We start from the raw sequence: 12258 nt of genomic DNA on the forward strand, positions 1-12258 counted from the left end.
AAATAAAAAAAAAAGTTGTCACATATCAAAGTCGCTGTGAAAAGGCGAGTCGTAGCCCACCGTCTGAGTGTCATATGAAAGCTTATTAGGGTACAGAGAAAAAAAAAAGGCACACAGTAGGAAAAAGCACAAAATGTCAATTTTAACCTCAAAATTTCCACTTTAATCACGTAGTTTATTTTGTCATTAAAGTGGAACATCATAAACTTCATCCTAAAATTGTTTAATTTATTAGTTTCTCAAATCCCATCGTAACTAAAGTAGCACGTTAAATGCTTTGTTTTGTATTTGATCTTCTATGGGCTCAGTGTGTGTGAATCACAATGTGCTTCCGGGTTTTTTTTTCCTCCGACAGGACACAGAATCCATTACATTCGTGATATTACAGCTTTCTGATTAATTAAAATACTGAGAAGTATACGTGACATCATTTTCATGATTATAGGAAGTTAAAACATGTTATTAAACAGGGAAACACGTTGCGTGATTGTGTGCGACCTTTGATGAAATTATTGCAGCAGTACTGTCTCTTTCAAACATACTATCCTCCAATTTCTGTGCTTACTTTTCTTTCTCCAAATACCCAATCGCCACACAATCAGCTGTGTAATAGACGTTAAGCCATCTATAAGCTTAGAATACAGATTCTTCAAAACTTTGAAGGAACACTGAAATATCTTCGTAATGTTTAATTATTCTATCCATCTATCCTTCCAGTGTCACGCCAGCCACAGCAAGAAAATAGTGCGAGGCACAAACAATCAATGAACGGAGCGCCAGCGACTCACTAGCCCTGCGGCACCATGTAGTTAAAGTATTATCTGTATAATATAATATATATATTTTGATGCATTTCATCTTAAAAATGATATTGTCATCATATGTAAATACGCGCTTCATAAAGTGGCACAGGTTGTGCAATATTATAACTGTATCATAAGTACAATGACAAACAGTTCTACAAGGAGCACTTGAAGGACTGATTGAGTGCATGTATAGTTCTTGGGATGAAACTGTTTGTGAACCACGAGATCTGAACAGGAAAGGCTCTGAAGCGTTTGTCGGATAAGACCAGTTCAAATAGCGAATGGCTGAGGCAGTGTGTGCTTGATGCTGTATACCGTTAATTCTCGTTCCAGTCAGCTGTTGTAGATCTGTGACTCCACACTCAGATACAGTGATATAAATACTGTGGTGGTGCAGTGAGAGTAATATGGAAAAAGATGATCCGATTTGGCATACCCTAACGGAAGCAGCTGAAAGAAGAAAAGAAGGTGCAGTGAGAGTAACAACGCTGAAGCATCTATTGTATTTAGAACAGTTTGACCATTCTGTGGACCATTATATTGTTACAGGTTAATTACAATCAGATACATTAAACTAATAAGCAATATGCGGTTAATTTCAGTGTATTTATAAAGCTGAGTCAGGGATGTGGATCTGAAAAAGAAAGAAAAACCACACAGGAACAGTAGCACTGCTTTGACGCTGGGTGCCGCTAGTCTGCAAAACCAAGCACAGAACTTGCGTATGACAGGGTATAAGCTAATGTGCATGGCTTTATGGCAAGCTTAGGTTTTATACATCACGATTTGAACGTGGAAACGTTCTTACGCAAAATTTCTGTGCATACGCACCATTTATACATGATGCCCCAGGTTTTTATAGCTTGTACATTTGCCACCCAGTAATAAAACTGAAAGTTAGGAAGAGCACCTTCTGCCTTAGGTTTTTGTAGAACCTCCCTTTAGATGCGTGGGTGTTTTGAATTCCAAATAAATGATGTTATGATTGAATGTAATTTCTTAACAAAATGATTTGTGAATGAATATGGGGATGCTTTAAAATAGAAAAGGAAGCTTAGGAAGGATATTCATCTTGAGAGTGTTAAAGTGAGATGGAGGGTAGACAATCTATGCAAGTCTTGCTTAAGTTTTTCCATACAGACAGCAAAATTTTGTTGAAAAAGAGCTTTATATTTACTTGTTACCCCTAGGTATTTAAACTGATCTGTGATGATAAAAAGGGAAGGTGTCCAATCTAATATTGTGAGCTAGAGAGTTCACTGGAAAGATCACACTTTTCAAATTCATTTTCAGTCCAGATATCTTTTGAAATTCTGCTAGTGCTATTAGGCACAGTGCCATATCATCTACATATAGTGATATTTTCTATCCAGGTCTTTCTCTGATAATCTCCTTTACTTCAGAAGCATTTTGAAAGTGAACTGCCAATGGCTCAGTGGCAATTGCAAATAGCAGTGGGGACGGGGGCATCTTTGTCTGGTACCACATTCTAGTTTGCAGTAGTCTAAAACAATGTTGTTAATACAAACTGAAGCTTATGGACTGGTATACAGTATTCTGATCCATGCACGTATGTTAGGGCCAAACCCAAATTTGTGCAATGTAGTGAACAGGTAGTCCCATTTAACCACACCAAATGCTTTTTCTGCATCCAACAATAATAAGACCTTTGGGTTGTTACACTTTGTGGGTGAATATATTACATTAAACTGGTGCTAAAGATTGGAAGCTGAGTGTCTGCCTTTAATAAATCCAGTTTGGTTTTGTGACATTACTGAAGAAAGCATTTTCTCAATCCTTCTAGCTAGAACTTTGGAGAATACCTTAACATCATTATTCAAAAGTGAGATTGGTCTCTATTGTAATAAGTCCTTAATTTTCTTAGGAAAGAAGGTAATTAATGCTTGGTGAGTTTAAGGTAGAATTTTATTGTCTCTGGCTTCTATGAATGTTGCTAATAAAAGGGGAGCTAATTTAATTGAAATTTTTTTTCTAAAATTCGGCAGGGTAGCTATGAGGGCGTGCTGTGCTGCTTTACCGCTCTGAAGTGAGTAATTCTGAATGTGTCAGAGGTTTATCCAGTTCCTCTGCACTGAGAGTATCTAAATGTAGTAACTGGAATGCTTTAAAAAACATCTTACATTGCATCTTGTCTTCTTTAAACTGAGTAGAATATTAGGACTAATAGTAGTCTCTAAATAGTCAATGACTTTGTCTCCATCTGTGTTGGTAATTACTGGTATTGCATTGCGAACTTACTACTTGTAGATTTGTTTAGCTAAGATCTTTTTAGCCTTCTCTCTGTGTTCATAGTAATGAGTTGTTCTGTTTCTTTTGGTTTCAAGAGGTTGAATTATGAATGCAAAGCCTGTGTTTTCCTATAAAGTCCCTCATTTGGGAACCTGTTGTGTTCTTGATCAATTCTTGTAATTTCAATGAATAACTCAGATGCCATTTGGGAACCTGTCGTGTTCTTGATCTATTCTTGTAATTTCAATGAATAACTTGGATGCCTTCTTAGTTTTTGGTTTATTTTTGTGGGAGAGATATGACATAATCTGTCCTCTTATAAATGACTTCAGAGTTTCCCCAGAGTATTCCTGAAGAGACTTCTGAGGATGTACAGTATTTGTCTCTAATAAATCTGCTTGAATATAATTTCTGTATAGTTCTTGTCAGCAAATAAAAATGGGTTGAGACATCGGCTGTGAGTTGAGTATGTGAGGCATAATGACTTGACCTCCATGATCAAAGGGGAGTGGTCAAAGATAACAATAGTGTCATACTTACAAGATTTGATCATGGGCAAAAAATTGTTATCTATAAACAAATAGTCAATTCTTGAGTAACAGTGATATACCGGTGAGAAGATGGAATATGTTCTTGAGATTGGATTCAGAAGTCTATAAGGGTCTGATAAATTGTGAACAATTACAAACTGTATAATTGTTTTTGTAGCGTTAGATGTTGTCACCCCTGTGGCTAAAGACCTATTCAGACTTGGTTAATTTTACCATACAAGTACGTGGCTAACAATCACAGACGTGTTCATGATGCATAGTTTAAAAAACAGAGCTAGATAATTCAAGATGAACAAATTGTTTAACAGAATAACACAGATGACTCTTTTAAGCACTGAATATGGCAATGAATGCAGCATAAATTCCTTGATAAGAAGGAAGGGTTTAAAACAGTGATTTGCAAAATGGTTAGCATTGAGCCACTGGAAATACACTTTGTCACTTAACTATTAACTCCAAACATTTCCAATGGAAACATTTTACAGAAATAGTAAGTATTTACTTTTTCCCATTCATGGCCACTGATTTTTGCCTTCTTTTTTATTAAATAGAAAAGTAATATTTTTTAAATGCACTTAACCTAATCCAGGATCACAGAGGAATACAGCCTGTCCAAGAAGCATCAGACACAAGGCTGGAAACCAGCCCATTACAGAGCCCACTCAAACACACATCCACATGGGGCTAATAAGCCAAAAATGTACAAAGTACCTAGAGAAAAAAAAAGATTCTGGCACAAGCAGGACACTCAGATTTCACAAAGGCAACATACAGGTATGGATCTTGAACCCAGGGAAACAGATAGATGAGATAACTGCACCAACCTTTCACTTAAATAAAGAAGTAAAATATGTTAGGTTGGAGTTACACAATTGCAAGACTTGTTGATGACCAGGAGCCTCATATATAAACAGTGTGTACAGACAAAAATGTTGCGAACGCCCATTTTCATGCACACTTCAAGATGTATAAAAACTAAACTTTGCATAAAGCCACATTTTCAAAGCAGCCTCAGACCATGTGCATGCATGTTTCTGCTCGGTTTTGCAAACTGTTGGTACCAAGCATCAAAGCAGTACCACTGTTTCTGTGTTGTTTCCCTTCTTTTTCATATTCATATCCATGATGTGGGATTTATCTAATACACTGAAATTAATTGCACATCGTTAACAAATTTAATTCACTTGATTGTGATTATTATGTGACAGCATAATGGTGCAAGGAATGGACAAACTATTCCAAATACCATAGCTGCTTTAGCATTATTAGAAGAAATGAAAGAGCTTAAAGACAGCGTGTATTTATAGATAATGATGACTAGCTTCTAAGTCAATTTTGATTTCCAAGAGCTCTCCTCTTGGAGCTATGTGTTGAACTGACTCCGGCTTCACAAAGGCAGACTTTGAGGAATTGTGCTCTACCTGCTCCTTTCCAAGTTCTGTCCACTCTCAGGTTTTTAGTCACAGGAGTTTTTCAACATGAACTTGCTGACTGATCAGGTATTTCACAATCATCACTGAGTCACGTCATGCTAGCTGTATATGACGGTATTTTCTGCTTGTCATCCAGATATATATAAGACTTCCTTACAATGTGGCTTAACTGGGAAACATCAAAGCGCAATTCGCAGCAACATCCAGTTTTCCAAATGTAATTGGAGTGGTCAGCTGTATGCTCATTGCTATTGCAATGATGCTGGCCAAGTTACATCAGCCAGGGATGAAATACCAAAAGAATGAGTTAGCATTAAATCATCTATAGCAGAAGCATCTATAACAATTGCAATTCTTCATTGTCACACTCTCTTTTTTAACAACTAGTGCCGCATAAGGCAAGCAGTTCTTTTAAAGATAGCGCCTAAAAGAACCATGTAAAGAGCAGAGAATCTATTCGTTGTGGCACTGATGCTACACTATAAAGTTGCCTTCAGATAATTCATTTGCTTATGTAAATAGAAAGCATTTACACTCTATTAATGTGCAGCTCTATACTCCACAGAAAGAGTGTCACATTGTGCAACCAAGTAGCATGCTGCATAATGTGGCACATGCTAATGGCTTGCACATACCTGAAGAGATGTGGTGTGATGATCCTGACCCACCAAATGATCAGCCAAAATGGACAGCATTACAACTTCATTTGAATGTAAGTAGCAGAGTGGAAAAACAGGTAATCAGATGCAACATTTATTGTTTAACCAATTCATTTAATTTGTAGTCAGTATAACATAGTTATGACAACTGATGGTGCTATACCAGTGCTTAACCCAACACAGACAGGCACAAGAGGCACACTTACAGAAGTTCACACTTTTAAGTTTCTTCTTTTCCAATTCAGCACAGCACACAGTGCACAAATCACCACAAATGTAGCTCAGTCCTTTTCTTTCCTTCTGCCGCCTCTACTCTTTGCAAGCTCCATCCTATGCCTCCCGACTCCGGCTCCTCGAAAAGAGTGAGGTGGCCCCTTTTATATTGTACCCGGATGTGCTCCAGGTGCTCCCTGATGAACATCCAGCAGCACTTCCTGGTGTGGCGGAAGTGCTGCAGTCCAGGGCTTAGCAAATGTCCACACGCCCCCTGCAGGTGACCTCAGGCCCCCACAGGGTTGAGTTTCCAAGCTCTGTTACCGTGGCCCCAACACCCACCAGGATGGCTGCTCTCTTGTGTTCCAGGGGAGATACTGCTCCTCTCCCGGTCCTTCCATTCTCCAGGTGTCCCAACTGGGCATGCGCCCCAGTCATCCACCACATAGTACAGCCCGTATATTCCTTAGTTCATTGGCCACATCTCTTACAGCATCCACTATTGCATTTTGTGACTCCAGAACAGCATCCGTCAGCACATAGCCAGATGATCGCCCAGCGTTATCCGTGGCAGAGGTGTGTATGCAGCCAGCCACCGAAGTTGTGCTTGGCAGAGCGGCACTATCACCAATGGATTTGTGTCCTTGGCATGGGGGTCAGCGTTTATAATATTGTCTGAAACAGAATAAACAGATGGTGGGCTGCAACTTGAGTTTTCATGTCAGCTTTCTGAACTTGAACTGTCGAGTTTCTCTGCCATTCTGTATCACTTGATCAACTTCCTTTTGTTGCTTATACCATTGTTTAAGCCAAAAAATAGTAAATTTTTCCTTGCCTCCACTTCTCATTTGCTGAAATTCTTCTTTTGCTATTGCTATTGTCTTTTAACAAAGCTCCGAACAGAAGGGGCTATTTATATTGATTTGCATATTCAAATATGCGAAACAAACGCATTAAATTTCATGTTCATTCGGATTTATAAAGGGGAAATTCGTGAAACTTGGCATATGCACAGTTTTATGTATGTAGATTTTTTGTGCATACACACATTTCCAAATTTGTCCGTACGGCATGTATTAGTGTGAATTCTACGCCCAGCATAACAGATGAGGCCCTATGTCATTGTTAGTCATATCCTGATAAGAAAACACAAACCGAATAATGCTGTACTTTCTTTTTTACATGACTGTACAGCCACAAAATCTAATTTTATTTTTAAAGATATTGGCTTCTGGAGTCTATCTCAGGATCTTAAATATAAGGTTGGAACTGTCTATATACAACCATAACAGAGTGCATTTACTACACTTACTAAACTTTACTATACAGACAGTCCCCAGTTTATGAATGAGACCCATTCCTAAGTCTGTCTTTAAAAGAAATTTACAGTGAGTTGGAAGAGGTACAAATGGTTCTTATTTAGCATTACTTAGTCAAATATATATGTTTGCATATAGTATATATTTTACTTTTCTAAGCATGCATGCTCAACACAGTGTTAACGGCAATGTGATCTGACTTAAAATTGTACCTTCCTCGACTGACGAATTCCTCAAGCCACACAGTGCTTTCATGAACATACCAAAGTACTATGGTGTGTGCATTTGTTAATACAATTCATTGTGTGGATATGCTACAGTGCACATTACATAAATTTCATTATCAGTGTTGGAGTGTGGACTGTGTCTGACCAAGACAACATGTGCACACTGAAGGAACAGTTGTGTGAAGTGTTGCTGGCTGCACCTATACAATCCAACAGTAAGGGCAGACAGTGACAGCCAAATGTGCACAGAGTCATGGCAAGAAATTGCGCAGACTCTGGACAAAGATGAAAGTCTGTACAGGCAGAAATGAAAATATCTGCAAGATCAATATGAAAAGGGAAAGCAAAAACTTTGCACACTAAACACTTGAACCATAAACAGAGAAAGGGTGTGCGACTATGTCTGCAGCTGCCTGCACCCAGGTAGAAACGGGCCTTCTTTAAAATTTTAATATAATAGAATATAATAGACATGACAATTTATTTGCAAGTATGAGTTGCCCTTAAGCCAGACATTCTTAACCTGAGGACTGTCTGTACAACATTTAACAACCATATTTACACAATCAGATACAAAAGTAGAATGGAAATTAAATTAACCTGGAAATGCAAATGAACATGCATTGTGGGTATGTGAGACCATATTCTGTGTGTCACAGTTATGTGCCTGATTCGATTTAGCCATGCACCTTAACCTACAGAATGCACTTACCTTCACTGACAGCCCCAACTGCATTAGTAGTGAAATGCATACAAGGTGAATGACCTCATCTGCACAGGAGCCTGCATCTCTGGTAGTGCACTTTTAGCACATTCTATTTTTTATTTGGATGACAATATTCCTGCTCCCAATGGCACTATCCAACTATTTTCTAAAGCTGCATCTTGTGAAAGGCTCACAGAAAATGAAACTTAACAACACCAACAGCAAGGCAGAACTCACTCATTTGACATAAGCCAATTACCAGACATGCATAGACACAACAACATTTAGCAAGTTTCTATAAAAACTGGGAGAGATAAAACTTTAAAATGCCCAAAACCCAAGAGAAAATTTAACAGAATAAGTAGACAAAAACAAAGTGAAGAAAACATAAAAAATATCTCAAGGACACAAGAAAATAAAGTAGAACTCGAGAGTAAAAAACAACAGGTATGATGCCATCAGAAGGCTACAGACACTTTTAAAGAGTCTGCATAAATAAAAAGGCCAAGAAAAATGTTGGAGACTTAGCCAGAAACAAGGTACATGTGGCAAATTTGGCAGTGGCCATGTTTAAACTAAAATATAATAGAAAATGTACAGTATGTTCAAAGGTAAGATGTCAATTACTAACTCATGTCAGCCTTTTTTAGAGTTTCCAGTCAATCAACTAGCTGATAGTTGGATCATAAAAGAACTGCCACAATGACATTGGAAGAACATGAAATCACCAAGAATACAAATTATACTCATCAATTAAAACAATTAAGTGAAGTTGTATGTCTAATGATCACCATGCTACTCCTTCACATAAATGTATCTATGTTGTTTTAACTATTTTATGATGTTCCAAGTAAAATGGAAAGCTCATACAATAATCCACCATGCTGAACCTTAGCCTGCTCAAATCGGAAGGCAATCAAACTGTTTGGTGCTGCTGACAAATCTGCAATTCCATGATGACTCTTAATGTTGCCTGAAGTCTTGACCACTTCCACAGTTGAAGTGATCATTTGGCACTCATCATACACATAATGAGGAGTTGTACTTTGTGAAACATCATAAAAGTAGAGAGTTTTTTTTTTTTTTTAATATGTACATGCTATAACACAAACATGATTCAAATGTTCCAATACAAGTATAAATCTTACCATCAAGATCCCTACTCAGCTTCTTAAGATCTTTAGTAAGATCTTCAAACTTGACTTGTCCAGCCAAAAACAAGTCCTGTGGCTCTGGTAAAGGAAAGGTGCTCAGTTCAGTTCCTGCATTCTGAAAAAAATACAGGAGTCAAGTGATCACACTGGGGCAATTAATTGATTATTACTGTTGTTCTTGTTGTAAATAATAAATATTCTTTCAAGACATTAAATGCTAAATCCAAATTAAAAATTGTAAATGTTTTACCACTTAAGGAAACAACATGGTTTAACAAATCGCCTAACCTCCCAGTGTACTGAACAAGTGCATCTCAATAAATTAAGGAATCATCGAAAAGTTAATTTATTTCAGTAATTCAATTCAAAAAGTGAAACTCATATATTATATCACTCTGTGTGTAATGAATCTATATATTTCAAGCATTTATTTCTTTTCATTTTGCTGATTATGGCTTACAGGTAATGACAACTCAAAATTCATTATCTCACACAATTGGAATAAGACCAATAAAAATTATTTTTAATACAGAAATGTTGGCCTACTGAAAAGTATGTTCATGTATGCACTCAATACTTGGTTGGGGCTTCTTTTGCATGAATTACTGCATCAATGTGGCGTGGCATGGAGGCGATCACCCTGTGGCACTGCAGAGGTGTTATGAAAGCTCAGGATGCTTTGATAGTGGCCTTCAACTCATCTGCATTGTTGGGACTGGTGTCTTTCATCTTCCTCTTGACAATACCCTTTAGATTCACGTCCTAGTGAGCTGAATGACTTCCGGCCTGTTGCTCTGACGTCACATCTGATGAAGACCATGGAGCGGCTGCTGCTTCACCACCTGAGGTCACAGGTCCGCCACGCCCTTGACCATCTGCAGTTCGCATACCAGGAGAAGGTGGGAGCGGAGGATGCCATCATCTATATGCTACACCGATCCCTCTCCCACCTGGACAGAGGCAGTGGTGCTGTAAGAATTATGTTTTTGGACTTCTCCAGCGCCTTCAACACCATCCAACCTCTGCTCCTTAGAGACAAGCTGACTGAGATGGGAGTAGACTCACACCTGGTGGCATGGATTGTGGACTATCTTACAGACAGACCTCAATATGTGCGTCTTGGGAACTGCAGGTCTGACACTGTGTCCAGCAATACAGGGCGCCGCAGAGGACTGTACTTTCTCCAGTCCTGTTCAGCCTATATACATCAGACTTCCAATATGACTCGGAGTCCTGCCACGTGCAAAAGTTCGCTGATGACACTGCTATTGTGGGCTGCATCAGGAGTGGGCAGGAGGAGGAGTACAGGAAGCTAATCAAAGACTTTGTTAAATGGTGCGACTCAAACCACTTACATCTTAACACCAGCAAAACCAAGGAGCTGGTAGTGGATTTTAGGAGGCCCAGGCCCCTCATGGACCCTGTGATCATCAGAGGTGACTGTGTGCAGAGGGTGCAGACCTATAAATATCTGGGAGTGCAGCTGGATGACAAATTGGACTGGACTGCCAATACTGATGCTCTATGTAAGAAAGGTCAGAGCAGACTATACTTTCTGAGAAGGTTGGCATAATCAACCAGACGGTTGTGGCGAGTGCCCTCTTCTACGCGGTGGTGTGCTGGGGTGGCAGCATAAAGATGAAAGACGCCTCACGCCTCGACAAACTTGTTAAGAAGGCAAGCTCTATTGTAGAAGTAAAGTTGGACAGTTTAACATCTGTGGCAGAGCGACGGGCATTAAGCAAACTCCTGTCAATCATGAATAATCCACTGCATCCACTGAACAGTGTCATCTCCAGGCAGAGGAGTAGCTTCAGAGTCAGACTTTTGTCACTGTCTTGCTCCACTGACAGACTGAGGAGATCGTTTCTCCCCCACACTATGCGACTCTTCAATTCCACCCGGGGGAGTAAATGCTAACAGTACTCAAAGTTATTGTCTGCTTTTTCATTTTTATTACTATTTAATTTAATATTGTTTCTTTGTATCAGTATACTGCTGCTGGATTATGTGAATTTCCCCTTGGGATTAATAAAGTATCTACAGTGGTGTGAAAAACTATTTGCCCCCTTCCTGATTTCTTATTCTTTTGCATTTTTGTCACACAAAATGTTTCTGATCATCAAACACATTTAACCATTAGTCAAATATAACACAAGTAAACACAAAATGCAGTTTTTAAATGATGGTTTTTATTATTTAGTGAGAAAAAATCCAAACCTACATGGCCCTGTGTGAAAAAGTAATTGCCCCCTTGTTAAAAAATAACCTAACTGTGGTGTATCACACCTGAGTTCAATTTCCGTAGCCACCCCAGGCCTGATTACTGCCACACCTGTTTCAATCAAGAAATCACTTAAATAGGAGCTGCCTGACACAGAGAAGTAGACCAAAAGCACCTCAAAATCTAGACATCATGCCAAGATCCAAAGAAATTCAGGAACAAATGAGAACAGAAGTAATTGAGATCTATCAGTCTGGTAAAGGTTATAAAGCCATTTCTATAGCTTTGGGACTCCAGTGAACCACAGTGAGAGCCATTATCCACAAACGGCAAAAACATGGAACAGTGGTGAACCTTCCCAGGAGTGGCTGGCCGACCAAAATTACCCCAAGAGCGCAGAGACGACTCATCTGAGAGGTCACAAAAGACCCCAGGACAACGTCTAAAGAACTGCAGGCCTCACTTGCCTCAATTAAGGTCAGTGTTCACGACTCCACCATAAGAAAGAGACTGGGCAAAATGGCCTGCATGGCAGATTTCCAAGACGCAAACCACTGTTAAGCAAAAGAACATTAGGACTCGTCTCAATTTTGCTAAGAAATATCTCAATGATTGCCAAGACTTTTGGGAAAATACCTTGTGGACTGATGAGACAAAAGTTGAACTTTTTGGAAGGCAAATATCCCGTTACATCTGGCGTAAAAGGAACACATCAT

At 38.9% G+C, this 12258-nt stretch overlaps 1 protein-coding gene across 1 annotated transcript in view; it reads right to left on the bottom strand.

The window, feature by feature from the left end:
• Window positions 1–12258, bottom strand: part of LOC120518304 (formin-like) — a 509433-nt gene that overhangs the window by 215147 nt on the left and 282028 nt on the right. The window contains exon 12 of the mRNA XM_039741029.1: window positions 9313–9433. Within this exon, the coding sequence (XP_039596963.1) occupies window positions 9313–9433 (121 nt within the window). The remainder of the gene's footprint in view (window positions 1–9312; window positions 9434–12258) is intronic.

The sequence above is a fragment of the Polypterus senegalus genome, chromosome 18, assembly GCF_016835505.1.
Source record: "Polypterus senegalus isolate Bchr_013 chromosome 18, ASM1683550v1, whole genome shotgun sequence".
Taxonomy (NCBI): Eukaryota; Metazoa; Chordata; class Cladistia; order Polypteriformes; family Polypteridae; genus Polypterus; species Polypterus senegalus.